This window comes from Periplaneta americana, chromosome 15 (assembly GCF_040183065.1).
Source record: "Periplaneta americana isolate PAMFEO1 chromosome 15, P.americana_PAMFEO1_priV1, whole genome shotgun sequence".
Lineage (NCBI taxonomy): Eukaryota > Metazoa > Arthropoda > Insecta > Blattodea > Blattidae > Periplaneta > Periplaneta americana.
In genome coordinates, this window is record NC_091131.1 from 138892110 (window position 1) to 138912858 (window position 20749).

At 33.4% G+C, this 20749-nt stretch overlaps 1 protein-coding gene across 1 annotated transcript in view; it reads left to right on the top strand.

Annotated features, from left to right (window-relative positions):
• Positions 1-20749, top strand: part of LOC138715396 (uncharacterized) — a 293502-nt gene that overhangs the window by 162594 nt on the left and 110159 nt on the right. Inside the window, exon 3 of the mRNA XM_069848254.1 lies at positions 8527-8640. Within this exon, the coding sequence (XP_069704355.1) occupies positions 8527-8640 (114 nt within the window). The remainder of the gene's footprint in view (positions 1-8526; positions 8641-20749) is intronic.

Consider the following 20749-nt stretch of genomic DNA (forward strand, 5'->3'; position numbering starts at 1 on the left):
ATGTTTATACCTGACTGAAATTTTATATACTTTGGCAACTGTTATATATGCATAAACAATCAAGTAGCCTATTTGAAATATCTTCTCTACCTTTCAGTGTATAATAATCCGTTCCCCAGTCTTTATTTAATTACTAGGCTCTTATTAAAAGGCTAGGAATTTTCTTTTCATCTGTTTAAGATCAAGTGTGCAATCTCAAGTAAAATGACATTAATGTCATGTTTCTTAGAAATGCAAATTTATTTGAGAATGTTTTTTTTTTTTATTTATATAACCATAGGTAATATCATGTAATAGAACCAGAACATTTTGATAACTAAGATACTGTTCTGTTTTGTCTTTTTGTCTCATTTAAACATTTATGTTATTTATTTCAATTATGTATGTTATTCAAAGTTACGAAATCTTTCCACGCCAAACAAATGCTATTTCGAGAATGACGAGCGAGACTCGAAGCGCACGAAAATGACGAGCCGAGACTCGAAAGACAAATGCAGCGAACACAGCAAGCGAGAGAGGGCAGTTAGTTTTGTTAATCTCTAATAGGGACTGGATTTATCTTGTTATCTTGTTCAGGACGGGGACCGATGGCGGGCTTATGTGAGGGCGGCAATGAACCTCCGGGTTCCTTAAAAGCCAGTATTGTAAGTAAGTGAGTAGTAATAATAATAATAATAATAATAATAATAATAATAATAATAATGTTTTTATTCAGCTTTCTCAAGTGGAGGCTGCCTACAAGACAAAGCTTACCATAAAAAATTGTATTTTTTAATAAATGATATGTAAACAATTATAATGAAGAAAAGAAAACAATGAAGAAGGAAAAGAAAAAGAAATAACAGAATTATAAATAATTTAAAACAATTAAACAAATCATCATTAATTCCAGAAGAAACATCAAATGTTCCTAGTACCTATGATCCTAATATACCTAAGGGTGAAGTAGGATTTCAACATTTGGATAATAAATATTATCAAAATTATTATGAAATTCATATTGAATATTGATTATTGATTTAGTGTGAACACGAGAACAGACACAGACGTATCTCAGGCGGCAGCGCGTTCGCCTGCCGGTCTGGATCGCCCCTCAGACGTGGGTTCGATTGTAGCTGGAGTTGTTACTTGGTTGGTTTTTTCAGAGGCTTTCCCAACCGTAAGGCAATTACATAGCGAATTCTCGGCCTCATCTCGCAAAATACAATTTCACTATCGCCAATTCAATAGACACTAAATGACCTAGACATTGATACAGTTAAACATCCTACTAAAAACACGAGATCCACTTCGCTCATCATATTACTATTATTTGTACTATTACTGTTACATTACTAATTTATTTATCCTTCATGTTCAGGCCGTTGACCTGTTCCGTGAAGTGGGATTCCGTACTGAGGAAAATTAAAATTATACTCATAATCTTCAAAGATGCCAGCCGGAAGGATTTACTTACTTTCTAATTTAAGACTCGTTAGTTTTATATGAAGAATGTGTATATGTTTATCACATTCTGTTATATAGTGCGCCCGTTTTATTTCCTTATCGCCGGTCTGTACTTATCTCGCAACTATTTTATGAATTTCTAGGACGGATCTCACGTTTGGTACCCTGGCTAAGATTAAGGCCTGAGATAACAATGATGTAACAAAGAACAAACGTAAGACAATTTAAATCACCTAGTCCCTGTGGAAGAGACTTAATTATTCTCCTGGGCTTGACAGTGAGAATTTCTTATGTGATCGTGTGAAATTAAAATGTCTCACTTTACTGTACGACAACGAATGTGAATTGTCCACAGGTAAAAATCAGTAATCCTACAATGTATAATCTTTCTAAAAGAAATTAGAGAGACTAGAATTGTATATGGAAAATATCATAGGAGGAAGCGACATGTTTTGAGCTAGCGGTCCTACACGATATAACACTTCAAGCTTAAATAAAGTTACGTATTTTATTTCTAATATAAAATTAGTGATCACGATTGGTGACAGTTCAAGAGACTCTTTTGTGACTATCTTCGAAATCGCATGACGGAAGTTAGTAGCGTACCTCTGTAGAATGAAAGTGTCGCTTAGTTGTAAGAAAGTAAAGCTGGAGCCCTAAATATTTTATTCTGTACTGTGCCACATAATCATATTAAGTACTGAAGTATAGTAGAGCATCGATTATCCGAATACCGATCAACCGAAACAACGGTTAACCGAAAGCGTTCCAGCCGGCAAATTTGAATTTGCGCGCGCTATGTAGAAGTTTTGCTAGCGCTGTTTGCGAGATTTAGCGGCAAAAAAACGACTCTCAGCTCTGAAGCAAAAAAAAAAAAAGTTTGGACTTCTTTTCCTAAACTGTAGGCCTACTTTAATGTTCGTTTTGAACTTGTCAAACTAGGCTAGTCAGTTCTTTGTTATATGTAAGACGTGTGATACAAAATATATATTGTATGTACAGTTTTGTGTCTAATAACCGTGTTTCTTTGTTTCATACTGCTCCTATGACATGGTACAATTTTTTTATTTTCGTAAATGACCAGTTGTCCGAAAAATAAGTTATCCGAATACACTCCGTCCACAATTGTTTCGGATAATCGATGCTCTACTGTATGATGCTTTTAAGAATAGCAACTGTCTCAGTTTCAAAATACGTTACCTAATTAGTGGTAGCTGATTCCAGTCCGCGGATATTTACGTATTTGACATTATTAGTGGATTTATATTAAACTGTGTACAGTTGCTTGAATCTTTTTGCCAATTAATATTTATTTCATTAATTTTTATAGTTATTATTATTATTATTATTATTATTTAATTAATTAATTACTGTACTTATTTATTTATTTATTTATTTATTTATTTATTTATTTATTTATTTATTTATTTATTTATTTATTTATTTATTTATTTATTTATTTATTTATTTATTTATTTATTTACTTATTTATTTATACTGGCAGAGTTAATGCCATAGGGCCTTCTCTTACTCTCTACCAAGCAGTGAAAATTTAACAAAAAGTTAAAGAACACAATACTAACATCTTACAAAAATATAATAATAATAATAATAATAATAATAATAATAGTAATAATAATAGCATAACAAAATGGACACTAAACAACATGAAAATAATATCATAATAGTAAAATGAAAGTAAAATACATTGAAATATAATAAAAGCAACTAATTTAGTACAAATAGTTAATATGGAAAACATAGGAAAGAATATAACAAAACGGAATGTAATAAAATAATAATAATAATAATAATAATAATAAAGAAGAAGAAAAGAAATACGAAATTTAAATGATCAATGTATCCAGAATTATGCTCTTGTATAAAATGTAATTTGTAGTGTGTTTCCCTGGCATTTGTTTCGCATACTTTTTAGCCATTTTATTAGATTCCTATTTTCTCAGTTATTCATGTTATGTCAATATAAGATTAATATCACTGCTGCTGCTGCTACTACTACTGCTACTGCTACTGCTACGACTACTATCATATCCTCTTCGACACAACAAGTATAATTTTTCAGTCAGTATCTAACATCAACTCTCCCAGTAACATTCTGCTTCTTCATGAGTATTTCTGGAAAGTATCTACAACACATTTTCGAATATTATGCGCAGTTGTAAATTATTTTTTATTTCCAACTCGTTCCTGAGAATTTTAAGTAAAATCCACAATAAAAACGGTATGATAATAAATTCATCTGTTGACCAAGAGAACAAAAAATGGGAAAGGAAGGAAAAGAAATAGAATAATATATATAAAACAGAGAAAAGGGCTTATAATTGAAAGGAATCAAATACTATACAGGATGGAAGTAAAATGATCCCGCTGATTGAAAGGGACTATGGAGTACACTCAAAGGAATAGAAAACCTATATTACGTTTCGTGATTAAATGCACGATTAATTAGAAAATTTAGTTGGAAGTTTCAGCAGTCTGGCAACATCGCCGCTAACACAGTCTTCTTTCTTTTCGCAATGCAGTTGAGTTGAGAATTTTGTCATGTTCAGTGTGTTCCAACGTTTGTGTTACATAATATGAGCTTCAAGTAACTCAATGAATTTTTAACTTCAGACTGACTTCCTTTCCGTTATTTGGAAGTTTCTCAGATTAGTTAATTTTAGATATTATTATTATTATTATTATTATTATTATTATTATTATTATTATTTTATTATTATTATTATTATTATTATTATTATTATTAGTAGTAGTAGTAGTAGTAGTAGTAGTAGTAGTACTTAGTTATGACTTTTAAAGAACCCGGAGGTTCATTGCCGCTCTCACATAAGCCCGCCATCGATCCCTATTATGAGTAAGATTAATCCAGCCTCTACCATCATGTCCCCTCTCCCTCAAATCCATTTTAATATTATCCTCCCATCTACGTCTCGGCCTCCCCAAAGGTTTTTTTCCCTCCGACCTCCCAACTAACATTTTATATGCATTTTTGGATTCGCCCATATGTGTTATATGCCCTGCCCTTCACAAACGTCTGGATTTAATGTTCCTAATTATGTCAGGTGAAGAATACAATGCGTGCGGTTCTGCGTTTTGTAACTTTCTCCATTCTCCTGTAACTTCATCCCACTCAGCAACAAATATTTTCTTAAGCAAAGTATTCTCAAACACCCTTAACCCCTGTTCCTCTCTCAAAGTGAGAGAATAACGAAATTTAAAAATCGGAAGCATCAAGGACCAGATAGTATTGCTACAGAGATTCTTAAATTAGGTTCCGAGGCCATAATTTCATACTTAATACGTATATTTCATGTTTCCATAAACAACACAGCTATTCTATGTGACTGGAAATCAGCTATATTGGTACCCATACATAAAGGTGGAAATAAATTAGATGTCGGAAACTACATACCGATTAGCCTTACATCTGTCGTATGTAAAGTCATGGAGCATTTGATATCGGATTATATTTGTCGTGTTCTAAATGCGAAAGACTGGTTTTACAACCGCCAGCATGGTTTTAGGGAAGGCTTCTCATGTGATAGTCAAATTACGTCGCTGGTTCAGGATCTAGCTGAAGAGGTAGATAGAGGCGGAAGAATCGATGCAGTTGTGATTGATTTTTCGAAAGCATGTGATTTAGTACCACATGACATATTAATAGATAAGTTAAGTAGGTTAGAAATAGATAAAAGAGTGGTGTTATGGATCCAAGAATTCTTAAAAGGTAGAACCCAGAGAGTTAGAGTAGGTCACGAAATATCGTAAATTGGGAATGTAAGTTCAGGGGTGCCACAGGGCAGCGTTCTGGGCCATTACTCTTTATAATATACGTAAATGACTTATGTGCCAGAATATTACATCAAATGTGAGGCTATTTGCAGACGACTGCATTATCTATAGAAAGATTAGAAATAATTCAGATGTGGATGCTATTCAAACAGACTTCAATAAAATTTATAACTGGGCGTTAATGCATTGGATGAAAATAAATGGTTCTAAAAGTAAATCTATAACATTTTGTAAAACCCAAGAGGAAACTAGTCTTAATTACGAATTCAGTGGTGTTTTAATTCCGCAAGAACAATGTTGTAAATACCTAGGAGTATATTTAAACTCCAGACTTTCTTGGGGAGAGCATGTTGATAATGTTACGGGTAAAGCATGGAGGGCACTTCACTTTATTATGAGAATCTTGAAAAAGGCTAGCTCCATATCGAGGGAAATAGCATATCTAACGTTAGTGCGACCGTTAATGTAATACGGAACTACATGTTGAGATCCCTATAGAATATATCAGATAAATTCCTTAGAAAGAATCCAGTATAGGGCAGCTAAATTTGTTAAAGGTGAAATAGAAGACGGAAATGATACGATAAAAGAACTTAAATGGGAAACATTGGAAAACAGACGTAGAAAAACTAGAATAACAACATTGTATAGAGCACATCTACGTCAGAAAGCACGGGTAAACATAACGGCTCGGTTAGAGAAGCCAACGTACTATGGTAGGAACGATCATGATTTTAAAATCAAATGTAGGAAACAGAAAACGGATGTAGGTAAATTCTCATTTTTAAATAGAACTATAAATGATTGGAATGATTTACCTGCAGCGGTCTTTGAGGGCTGTCCTTCCTTAAGGAGATTTAAGAATAACTTAAAAAGTTGTGTACAAAGTGTAAGTTAAAATTAAGGTGACATTTGTTTTTTAAGGTGACATTTATTTATTTAGCCTGACGAGTTACTCCCTTGGTTTGGATTGCAAATTACTTAGAAATAGCGTGTAAGAGGGTCTTAGACTATAACTGTTTAGTTTAAATGTAGTTCTGTTTATAAGTATGAATAAGGGTGTAATTATTTGTCTTATTGGAACTGTTGTATCAGTGAAGCGTGGTGAATCAGTGAAGTTATGGTTTTACAGTGCAGTGAATAGTGCCGATCAATGATAATTTATAGTGTCAGTAAAATGTGTTATATAGTGTCAATGAAATGTATTCTAAAGTGTCAGTGAAATGTGTCCTAGTGCCAATGCAGTGAGTGAGATGAGAGTAAAGTGAAAGATTATCAGTATCAATGTGAAACTTATATAGGGCCTATACATATGTAGTTTGTAATGTAAAATTAGGTTCACTTATTAATTAGGTTATTTTATGTATTATTATTAATTGTAATTACTATGTATAACTGTATTGTGTATTCTTATTGTATTGTGTATATAAAATTGTATTGTGTATTGTAATTTTATTATGTATTGTTTACATTGTGTATACCACTCCCACCGGTTGCTTGCCCACTTGCAGTGTAAATAAATAAATAAATAAATAAATAAATACATACATACACATACATACATACATATATACATACATACATACACACATACACACATACACACATACACACATACATACATACATACATACATACATACATACATACATACATACATACATACATACATACATACATACATTCATACATACATACATACATACATACATACATACATACATACATACATACATACATACATACATACATACGTACAATATGTACAGGTTTCTGAGAAAGGTTTTTTTTTTTAATCTTACGGTGTTGTGTTTCTCGGGGCCGTCTTGATAATTTTAAACATTCTCAGTTAAACCAAAAATATTCGCGTTATTTTTGGTTGTGTTGTTCCACGTGAATTGTGTTTCTAACACGTCATAGTTAATTGTCTTTTATGTTTCTAGCAGATGAAAATGGAACATCCATTATTAAAACTCATTCCATTTTTGTTCATCATTAGTATGTCGAGTTCACTGAATAACGAGGCTCTAGGTGTTTTTGTTAAGATTATAATAATAAATTAATGTTGCTATTAAACTTTTAAACACCATTGTGGCTTATAAGCTAATAATATACAGCCACAAGAAAACTATATTAATAAGAAAACACCATTAAGAATTGTTAACCTGCTGTTGGTGGAGTGTCAGTATAGCATTTTCAACTTTTATGATTTCAACTTGCAATTCTTTAAATGAAATAAGTATAAAAATCCTTCAATAACTGTCTTATTTACCTAAAGAATGATAAAAATTGCATTAAGTCATTTATACAATCAAAACGTGACAAGCGCTTTCGCCAATTAATGACATCTTCAGGTCTAGTAACATATAGTGATACTGTGAGCATAAAGACAAGAATAGTGTGGCAAAACAATAAGATTCGATAATTGCATGCCGTAAATATGGAGATGAATTAAAAACAGTATTACATAAAATAACTGTACAATCACAAAATAATGGAATAATCACTTAAAAGCATAGTGGTTGTAGTGATTAATCATCATACAGAGTCTAAAAATAAAAATGCAAAAACCATACATAAAATGGAAGACTAGAAGAACATGTGCGCAGCATAGATGCATGAAAATAACATAGTTAAAACGGGTGAAGTTTTTCAGCAGTCATCACGATGCAAAATATGGGTAGTATATTAACAAAATTGATCCCGTGGAAGAATCCGATGCTTCATGGCTTCACGGGATCAATTGTATTTTTAATGCGCTACCCATATTTTGCGTCGTGATGACTGCTGCAAAACTTTACCCGTTTTAACTATGTTATTTTCATGCATCTATGCTGCGCACATGTTTTTCTAGTCTTCCATTTTATGTATGGTTTTTGCATTTTTATTTTTGGACTCTGTATGATGATTAATCACTACAACCACTATGATTTTAAGTGATTATTATTCCATTACTTTGTAATAATTGTACAGTTATTTTATGTAATACTGTTTTTAATTCTTCTTCATATTTACATCATGCAATTATCGAATCTTATTGTTTTGCCACACTATTCTTGTCTTTAAACTCACAGTTGTTACTAGACCTGAAGATGCCATCAATTGGCGAAAGCTCTTGTCACGTTTTGATTGTATAAATGACCTAATGTAATTTTTATCATTCTTTAGGTAAATAAGACAGTTATTGAAGGATTTTTATACTTTTCATTTATATGCTAACTTGTCGGACCAATATGTCTTTTAAATTTTGCAATTCTTTGTCCACAGAGACGGTGGTGTCAGTGTCACACAAACCGAAGAGGAGGCCTTATCTGCTGAAGAGGAAAGCGCTTACCACGGGATTCTTTGACACATCGCGGGGAAAGGACGACAAGGATAAAGGTTCGTAAGCGGAATAATATAATCATAACATCTTTTCCTAAGCTATAAAAATTTCTTTCTTTTGGAAAGTTACATACTCTGAAGAGTGACGCAAATATTTGAATTACTTTAACACAGAAATTCTTAACAGAGTAGCACGTTTGCGAAATGTAACAAGAAACACAACTCATATGCAAAAATAAAAAAAACAAGCAATCTGCGAAACAATTCTACTGTTTTCTGTGAATACGTTTGCGAAAGACCATAACAAAATTTTCTTTTTGATTTTTGAAAGGCTCAGGGATATACAGTCAAGGACAAATAAATTGCTCGTCTTCTTTCTCCGGAATCAAAGTTTAACTGTAAAGTTGTGGTCATATTTCCATGTGTATTATGAATCTGTATTTGCAAGTTGTTTTTACGCTTGACGAAATTTTAACTTAGATAAAAAGGGCTTGTGCCATTAAAGCCCATCGCTATGAAAAATAATATTTACTTAAATTATATTAAAATGAAATAAAGACGATAAATTAATTTGAGGTAGAAATGCCAATTTTATTTTAACCTAGTAATAGTTATAGATGGCAATTATAAATTACTGTTCTGGTCTACATAACTGTTTCAATCTTATAATATGCTTCTGCGAATATCAAAAGTTGGTGTATCCCTTCCCACTCGACTACAAGAAGTCGGTGACAACAGTGGTGTGGGTGCTCATTTTGAAAGGGCACACAAAAACGTTCCTTTCAGGATTACATAATTTTTCCAAAATATATTCAAGAAACACACTATTCTGAGTAACGCACGTTCAAATTGCAAAGATGTAATGATAATGATGATGACAATAATAAATAATAATAATAATAATAATAATAATAATAATAATAATAAACAGCCACGGCCGCGGACTGAACATGAAACATTTTCTTGGCAGGCTAACGCGCTACCATTAAGCTATGAAGGAACTGTGGAATACATTAGTATAACGCTCATATTGGTGAGCAGATATCACTATTATCTCTAATATCTATTTTTAATCATCAAGCATTTACACATATAAAAGTAGCTTTTTAACATTCTAAATCTTGATTAGGATGCATGTTTTTGTATATGACAACATCAGAATTAGTTTTAATTGTACACCTGGTTATAAATTATTTAACGATTTCAGAAGTCTGTATTTTCACCAATATTGAACATAGGCCTAAGTACATTATCTTACCACCATTTGAAAGAGGGAGTATGAAGTTGTACATTGACCTTAGTTGCATTCGATGTGATACCCACGTGTAATATGGTAGACATTCAAGCTGTGATCCCTTTCTTGCCAAACCCTTTCCAGCATGTCTTGTGTGACGTTCCTGATTGTTGTGTTAATGTGCCTTCTCAATTCGGCCAACGTCGCTGGAAATGGAGGTATGTAAACATTGCCCTTGATGAAACTCCACAGAAAACACACGCTGTGAAATCCGGTGAACGGGGTGCCCATGTGCAGAAGGCGCTCTCTGCGTCCGTTTCACGACCAATCCATCGATCTGGTAAGTGTTGATTTATGAAAATTGCTTATGGCACAACTCACGAACGAGAAGGAACAGAGGTTCATTCTTCTTTCTCCTACTATCACTCCTTCCATGTTCCAAAAACAGTTATTCACTGAATCCTCCGAGTAGATGTGGAACAGGATAGGTGATAAAGGGTATCCTTGACGTACTCCTCTTCTTTTCGCTTCCTTCTGACATTTCTTCTCCTGTCCTCACTCTCACCGTTGTTACATATAAAGGTTAATGAACAGCCCCCTCTCTTTCCAATCCACACCAATTTTCTTTAGGATCCCCATCAGTTTATTCTAATTCACTCTGTCAAACGCTTTTTCTAGTAATAATAATAATAATTATTATTATTATTATTATTATTATTATTATTATTTAATTAATTAATTACTGTACTTATTTATTTATTTATTTATTTATTTATTTATTTATTTATTTATTTATTTATTTATTTATTTATTTATTTATTTATTTATTTATTTATTTACTTATTTATTTATACTGGCAGAGTTAATGCCATAGGGCCTTCTCTTACTCTCTACCAAGCAGTGAAAATTTAACAAAAAGTTAAAGAACACAATACTAACATCTTACAAAAATATAATAATAATAATAATAATAATAATAATAATAATAATAATAGTAATAATAATAGCATAACAAAATGGACACTAAACAACATGAAAATAATATCATAATAGTAAAATGAAAGTAAAATACATTGAAATATAATAAAAGCAACTAATTTAGTACAAATAGTTAATATGGAAAACATAGGAAAGAATATAACAAAACGGAATGTAATATAATAATAATAATAATAATAATAATAATAATAATAATAATAATAATAATAATAATAATAATAATAATAAAGAAGAAGAAAAGAAATACGAAAATTAAGTAAAATCCACAATAAAAACGGTATGATAATAAATTCATCTGTTGACCAAGAGAACAAAAAATGGGAAAGGAAGGAAAAGAAATAGAATAATATATATAAAACAGAGAAAAGGGCTTATAATTGAAAGGAATCAAATACTATACAGGATGGAAGTAAAATGATCCCGCTGATTGAAAGGGACTATGGAGTACACTCAAAGGAATAGAAAACCTATATTACGTTTCGTGATTAAATGCACGATTAATTAGAAAATTTAGTTGGAAGTTTCAGCAGTCTGGCAACATCGCCGCTAACACAGTCTTCTTTCTTTTCGCAATGCAGTTGAGGGAAGTCAACAAACTCAGGTCTGTCTCTGTACGCAAGCATATCTCTCTTGCTACGACGCGCGATGTTGCAAAATCTACTCGCGTCGTTCAGTGGCTTAAAATTAGTGGTTTCAATTAAATTTACACGAAAAGCGTCCACGCTATTGAAATACGCCTGAGGGATGAATTATTCTTTATTAGATTTTCTATCGATGTGGAAAATATCACGATCCTACTTGCAATAGTTACCGAATAAGAGTGTGTTAAACATTGGGGGGGAAACATTTTTTTCTGAGAAAACTATGAACTTTCCACCAATATGATATTACATTTTTTTGTTGTATATAACATGAGCTATTTGCTCTGAAGATCTGCAGGGTTATTTCACTTCCACCCTGTATACACTTCCTTATTCTTCTCTAGGTAACATTCGCCGATTGTTCGTACCAGTCCAATTGCATCTCTTGTATCTTTTCCTTTCCTGAAGCCAAAATCCTCTTCTTCCATTTTTAAATACAAACGTCGATTCAATATTCGCAGAAGAATCTTCGCCGAGTGCGATATCAGGCTGATAGTCCTGAACTCGTTACATTTCTTGGCATTATTTTTTTTTATTTTTCTTCGGTATTGGAAGCAACACTTTCTCCGTAAAATCTTCAGCCCATTCGCCTCTCTCATATATTTCGTTGCATAATGATAGAATTTACATTATGACTAACCAAACTTTACTACAGATGCTCAATATAAGAACCATTCATAGTCAAACTATGTCCCAGTCTATGACGAAAACAGTCTATTATAGATATGAGACGGAACAGATCAGTACTGTAACTGTGAAAAAGAAAATGGACTGTTTCCGTGATAGACTGGGATGTCGTTTGGCCGTGAATGATTCTTATTTTGAGCATCTGTTGTCAAGTTTGACTAGTGTTTTGCTTATTTTTATGGCCTACTCAACATGATTTTACATAGTTATTTGTCTCAAGTTTAATAAATACCTAGTTAAAAGACATGAAACGGGTGAATTGATAACATTTCTACACATTCATACGTATAATTTAATGTAAATTGAGAATATGTCAATTTTAATATAGAGTGTCATTTAAAAAATAAAGTTTACTGTCACATTCTGTATCCCTGAATAACTAAATTTTTTCGAACACTGGTATCATATTGTATGGTTTATTTCGAACAGGTTTTGTATAAAACTTTTTTTTTTTGTAAAATTAAAATTTAATAAGTTATTGGCAACATTCCATACTTATTGTCACTCTCTATAGTACGAATGTGCATCGGTTCAGGTGAACATAAGATGACACGCAAAAACAGTTGAAACTCGTGTATCGATTGATAAAATATAAGTCATAAATCCATAGACTCGCCATTCTTAGGTTTATTTTACAATAAATACGATTACTTCTACTAACACTCTTGAAGATTTTAGACCATAAAAGTAATTTTCAGAGTTTCACAGAAGAGGCGTGTACTTATTCGTCAGCTTACTGTAATTTATCAGCAAAGTCAGTGAACCTATGGACCGCCGTGGCTCGGGAAAGTTCGTTGTAGGCAAAATTTAAAAAATGGTAATTAAAATACTCAACTTAAAATTATAAACGTTTTCAGAACAATAATGAAAACACGACATTGTAAGCAGATTAAAGAGTGCTGGTATGATGTCATTGTTACACTTATTTATACTGTATTACTACATCAACACTGCTCAACTTCAGAATAGACCCATGGGTCGCGAAAGTTGATCGCTTCTTTGACTTTGGGTTTTGGCGAAAAAAAAAAGGTTAAAAATCCTTATTTTAACAGAACTACCATGTAGGCCTATATGGTATGTGTATATATGCATATAGACTAGGTTTACGGCATGTTTTTTTATTATTTTAATACATTTTCCATTACAAATATAGGGTGAACCAAAAGTCTCGATCCATTTCCATGAAATCGGCAATATTTTTATTTTTTTAGATTAATCAAGAAGTATGCTTACTATTGAAAAACGAATAACAGTTGTTTCAGCGCGATTGCGATTATTAAGCTGTGAACAAGTGCGTCAGGAGCTTGAACGAAAAATTTCACAAACCAGCACCTACTAGAGCCAATATTCGGATGTTAGTGAACAAATTAAAAAAAAAAAAAAACAGGAAGTGTTCTTGACAAAAAGCGCCACTTCGCTATGGTTGTTCGTGACTATCTGAATGAAACCTTTCAGGATTGATGGATCGGCAGAGCTGCGCCAAAAGTGTGGGCGCCACTTTCATCACACTTAACCTCACTTGATTTTTTTGCTTAGGGTTTATTAAGTCCCATGTGTACAAGACAAAGTGTCATGATCTTCCTTATTTACGGCAACGCATTTACGAAGCAGTAGCAGCTTTTAGACCATGCAGTCTTCGTAATGTTTCTAGAGCGACATTGCAACGCTGGGAGCAGTGCTTCGAAATGGAAGGAGGCAGATTGAACTGTATTGAATATTGTACACAGACTTCTGACACATTACTTATGTAATAATTAGGGAAAGGAATTTGGAGTATTATAAAGAATGATGAAACGTAGTATAGATATCCGTAGCTCAGTGACTGTCAAGCGAGCTGCGTCACAGAACATGGACGAGTACAGTTCACTTCATACAAACTTACACGCAACGTGCTGTAAACGTATTTCAGAATAAACATAGGGAATAGTTTAATGACATATAGTGGCCTACATACATAATCTGCATTTCACTTTGAACTACATGCGTTTTTCCTGGCAACGCACAAGATATCAATAAACAACATTACAAATATACATAATTAAATATCAATCTCTGCGTCCTCGCGTGTCAATGAAAATATTGATGGCTGATAGTTGTCTTCTATATGGAACTCGCCTCTGAATATGTGTGTTTTTCTGTCAGGAGCGCGTTAAATTAAAACCTTTATTTACAATATCATGAAATATGATAATATGTACACAACGTACGCTACAGTATTTAGAAATATATATATATATATATAATTAAATGTTGAACAAAATGCAGAATCAACGAAATAGTATTTTCAATTAATGCTATGTTTTGATGATGAACCAATTATTCCTGCTGTGCCTTGTTATAATAAATTGTAAATATCATTTTCAAATTTTCCAAACACAACTTTGCTCTTTTGCAAGGAAGGAAATTTTTTAACATGGAAAAACTCCGCTCTACATATGCAGAGACAATTGGAGAGTACTTGAAACAAAATACGTCAATTAAATTCACATGTTGAATGACGTCATTGGGACACGTGTTTGTTAGTGCATCTGAAATCCGACTAAGAATACTGTACCTATCATTTTTAATCAAAACTCTGTTCATTTTTTCACCAACACGTTTTCCTACTTCACCTTCTACTGCACTGAGCTTATTTACAATAGTACTCATAATATTTATTTGCTCAACTAATTCTACTCCTGAGTGTACTAATCGAATAATGGCATCCGGTAAATATAAAAAATTTGACTTAATATCCATGACTTCTTTTTTGATTATTCTATCATTTAGCAGTTCCTGGCATATTTGAATCGCAGCCGCGTCATCAAGATCCAAAGACTGGACCACTTTCTTCACGGATTGGAGGTGATGTGCGTAATAATAATTATTGCAAGCTTCTAACCATGACCTCCATCTCATAAGAACTGGACATGGGGAAGCGATAATTTAGGGAACTGTTTCCTGAATTTTGATACTCGATCTTAGCTTTTACAAATATAGTATTTGTAAATATATAGTACACTTTCGGTATTGTACCTGCACTTCACTACGCTGAACTGCAAACCTGCATGTTGAAGTTCTTATGCGACAACTGTCCTGTTCATCTGTTGTTGACGTGCAGAGATCTGCGAGTATGTCATGAAGGGGAGGACTTGGTATAAAGGGTTGTAAACAAATGGCTGTGTAGATGCCAATACTAGCTTTTACTACTCCAAATTCCGTTCCCTAGTAATAATCATTGACGTTGGTCCATGCTTTCAATAAAATGGATCGAGACTTTTGAACCACTCCGTATATTTGGGCATATGGGCCGTATATATACATAGATCTCACACATACATACATAGACAGAGAATACAAATTAGTACACATGCTCTTGTCAGTGCTATTCTTGGACAAAAAAATGAGCTGAAAGTGTTATACAAATTATTAACCTGTGACGTGGTTTAATTTTCGATATACAAGTCACAATTAACTTTTAGGCAGGAATTATATTACTCAACGGTGTATTTATAATGATATATAGCACAAATTAGTTGTGATTAAATAATTGAGTAAATACTGTGACATATTGTTAACTTTGGATACTAGCAACAACCGTTTCGGTATTGTAGCACAAGTCCACGTCACACACATCGGTGGCACAACTACTAAGATGACAATGTGCAGCACCGAACAACGTGGCTTCCTCAGTCGCTAGATTTAACTTCAATACATCTTTCTCCGTTCGGTACACAGCCCAACCTACAGTTATATCGAAAATAGGATGGAAAGCATTTATAAGGCTACGACAACAGCCGACGCCAACGTCTTCGAAAAAATAGTACGCACATCTCTGTTTGCTGCATTCACAAGCGTGGACGCCGTCTGTAACTACGAGCCGTCTATGTTTTAAGCATCTGATAATATTCATCATTTGTCGGTTACTTGAAACTCTAAAAGTAAAGCCAATTCTACAGAAGTTGACTAACATAAATTAAATTAGCTTTTTTTTTACAAGGAATCACTGTATGGAGAATCTCTGAACGAATTTGTACATTGAAACTCACCATGTATGTATATGGAGGGGTTAATAAAAATGTTTCTGCACTCAGACCATAGTTGGTCTTTGTATCAGTACAATCTCTGGGAGTGTGAAATGAGATTAATGAATTCTCTACGGCTCGCTTTTCAAACCTACGATATCATGGGAATAGCCATTTGTTATCATATCAATATGCTATTTGATCTCGCTTACTGAGCGTCTTTTGCTGACATATTCCCGTTTACCATTGAGTCTCTCTCAATAAAAGTTCTGGACTGGTATCGGTAACATTCCCGTATTACGCTAGGTTTCGCTAAATGGGCATCCCCGACTGACGCTGGCCTACGATCGAAGAAGCAGTAGTGTGGCTGTCAATATGCATCCAGTATCAACAAAGTTCATACGTCATTCTACATCGTTTATAATATGAAATAGAGAGCAAACTGAGAGTGAAATAGGGCACTTATGGAGAGTAATTCGGTAAGTTCAAGGAAACTGCAACTCCAGGGAACTCTCATCCTCGATTTTGTTCACAACAAAATATCACTTCAATCAACGCATGAATCGAAACCGAAGAAGCTGGGTCCACGGAATGACAAGTACGCTGTAACACTGAACTACCTTGTAGAGTTGCTAGTCCGCACATTGTACAGTGTTTACGTTCATTTTATGTATTATAATTGGAGCTCTGAACTTTATTTTTATTATGCTTTTGGTTTTAGATAAAATTATCCATCCCACTCAACAATGAAATCTGTCGTCAACAAATGCACATGTTGTGATGCCTCATGATTGGCCGTATACCGCTGTACACCTTTCAGCGTAAAGAATGTAGTCGATGATATATGTTATACGTTACAGTTTACATTTTATTTTCAAATATGTTGTAAGATAATAAAATCTGTGTTAAATAAATGTCAAATACGTTTAACAAAAAATTACATCATTCATTACATTGCGGGACGGCTATGATACCTTACAAATTACAAATGTGATTTCCTTCAGGATGATGTTATTCTAGAGTTAGCCGTTGACTGTATCAGTTAGCGAGTAATGGCTTACGAATGATGTAAAGTTATGGTAAATATATTTGAAATTAAAATATAATTATTTATTCGACATGCATTTTATTTTATGGCACCATTAGTTGAAACTAAAAATTAAAAAGTAAAATTTAATTATGATATCGGTCTGTATTCTTTACATCGAGAGGTGAACTGTGCTCTATTTTTACTTTCTTTTCTTGGTTTTAATTTCAATTTTACTTTTATCGTTGGTCCTATTTTTTTAATAGCTACAATCAAGAAACATTACAACTCATGCATTTGTTGATATCACGTTTCACTCTTGAGTTGGATGGATTAGTCTCCGAAATATCAACTAGTTTGAATCAAGAAACATCACAACTCATGCATTTGTTGACATCACGTTTCACTCTTGTGTTGGATGGATTAGTCTCCGAAATATCAAATAGTTAGAATCAAGAAACATCACAACTCATGCATTTGTTGACATCACGTTTCACTCTTGAGTTGGATGGATTAGTCTCCGAAATATCAAATAGTTAGAATCAAGAAACATCACAACTCATGCATTTGTTGACATCACGTTTCACTCTTGAGTTGGAAGGATAATAGTCTTCGAAATATCAATAGTTACAATCAAGAAATATCACAACTCATGCATTTGTTGACATCAGGTTTCACTCTTGAGTTGGATGGAAAATAGTCTCCGAAATATCACTATGATTCTTTATTTAACATCTATTTTAAACATAAAAATTGTTATCCCTTGACGATGGAAATATATTAAAATGTGCTGTGATTTAATTTGTGTTGCTTTTATATTTTAATTTATGTAATTGTATTTTCAAGTTTTTTCGTGGTTAGAACGTTAGTCATTCGTATATTAATGATATTTTATCTTTCAAATAACTTTTGTTATAGATGATGTCGCTTTTCAATCCTAATAAATTATTGGTGAAGTAAGGCTAAGGAAAACTGAAACACTCACAGAAAAGAAATCTCAGTATGAGCTTTGTTCACTACGATTCTGATACATTTTCCCGAAATCAATTACTGATCTCTTAAGGTTGTAACATCCTCTGGTTGAGGTTCTGACTGATATGTAAATCTATCTATTATCGGGCAGTACACCTCACTTGACGATATGTGTCAGAGGAAGCATAATAATTGTTTGTATGCATCTGACGTCTGACTAGTATAATATGTAGCTAGTTGCGATGTATGCAATGGAGGGGGAAAGGAACTGACCACCCTACCCCATTATTTCCTGACCTAGTTGCCTCATAAGTATCACTTATGATGTTCAGCCCTGTCTTTGGACAGTTGACTAAACAACAACGAGGTTGTAACCTGCATATTGAGCTATGATTGGACTTAATCTAATTATTTGTCCATAACTTGCTCTATTATCGAGCGACATAATTGATTACAATATTTATTATAAAATATATATTGTATGACACACAACACAATTTACGCTACCCACTAACACACGCACTATTCAAATTGAAAATAAACGAGTCAACATAAACAACTTATGTCCTTAGTTACCATGTTCCTCATGGAATCGCGGGTTCAAACTCGGCCAAGGACAATCGCGTTTTAATAATAATAATAATAATAATAATAATAATAATAATAATAATAATAACAATAATAATAAAATTGAACGACACAGTTCATGTAAAGCCAAGGTCTGCTGGCTTCACCTCGACATGCCTCAGCAGAGGAGCGATCATCTAATCAGTATAGAAGTAACGTGTGGTTACCACGAGCAATTATAGCTGGCTTGCGGAGCCGGATTTCGCTACTTACTACTGATCTCCAAATTCGTAATGAAGCTGGGTGATCCTACATAATGGCCGAAATTTCATGAGATAACGCGTTTCCTCATGAAGATTCTAACCACTGCTCATCTCGTAAGTCCAAGGCATGGCGCCTTAGACCGCAAAGCTATGGAACGGGACAGTAGATTTTAAGGGTTACCGAGAGTAAGAAAGATTGGAAGGCGTATGTTGTAGAATTACAGCATTAAAAGGACTCGGTCCTTGAACAAGAGTATTCAGGCAAAATTTAGCGGCTACTTCTCGTCTCCACACAAATTAAACTCTGGAGATGGTACCGTGAGCCCGACGAAGTGCAAGTGCAAGTCGGTAGAGCCGCGACGTTCTATCAGCAAGCACCGTCTTTGTCCACTACAAATTATAGTTGGACTCACAGGGATTCTAAACCAAGTTATCAGCGTGGAAATCCAGTGCTTCATGTATTCGACTAATAACTGATATTTGTTGTTGTTTATTCAACTGTACGAAGATAGGTTTGAACCTCACAAATGACACCAATAAGGTATCACTCATGAGGCAACTAAGCCAAGAATTAATGGGGTAGGTCAGTGCTGGAGTCAGGTAGCAGTGCTGGGTAAGGACAAGGTCGATTCCGGAGTAAGATAAACAACAACACTGCATTGCAACAGGGTGTTCCATATCTACGAATAGGGGCCTACTATAAGAACTGCAATTTTCTTAGTTTCGAACGCAGAAATAAAATGCGGTATTTTTGAGTGAGTACTCGTATAAAGAAAAAGGCAAAAAAGTACATATAAAAGCAAGAAAAGGGCAAAAAAGTACATATTAAAGTAAAAAAAGGCGTAAACGGCAAAAAGGCAAAAAAGGAAAGGCAAGATCAAACTTAATCAGAATGCTTCATTTCTCATGATTCGTGCACATTTACTAAAAGCCTTTAAATATGAACATTCAAATAAAATAGACATTTTCCTAAATATCGGATGTCTAATAATGACACAATGTAATTCTTAATGAATGGAATGACTTCCTAAATTCATGGACTTTGTCAGTTTTTCCATGCAGTAAAATGTTTGACCCTACTGTGATTAACGTGTATGTAATTCACTAACAACGTTTAGATGCATCTGTTGCTGTAAGAAACATCTCAACATGGACTGAATAATTATAAACTCCATTGTTGATATTGTATAATATAGGTTAATATTATTTTTATTTCAGTCAGTTTCCTTACGACCTTTCCAGTGAGAACATTAAAATTTGTGTGAGTTGGTATTTTACTATTTAAAATGCAGCAAGTCTCAAGTGATAATAGTATTTACAAATACGTGAAAAAAAAAGCGTAAGGTGTGTGAAGTGGAAAAGAAATTTAGCAAAACGGAAACGCAATGTAGGAGAAGAATACAAAATAAGCACGGGAAAAATACATCCAGCTAAAATGTCAGGCTCTAGCTGCAAATGCAGAAGAAAATGTTATGATATGTTTAGTGAAACAGAAAAGGCACCCCTTCTAAGTAATTTTAATGTTTTGGCTGACAAAAAATAAACAAGATGTTCATCTTTGTGAACTGATGTCACCAAGTGTTGTTTCCCGTCGAAGACCGCGAACAAAATAACATTCCCAAAAGAACGTCACTATAAAATAAGTTGAAGTATTCAAATACTTTTGTTTTCTTATTATATATACCACATTAAACAAGTAGCCAGTCGTAGCTGCAATGAAATATTGCTATTGATTTTATGAACTCTTTCATAAAATATTCAGTGTTAAATTC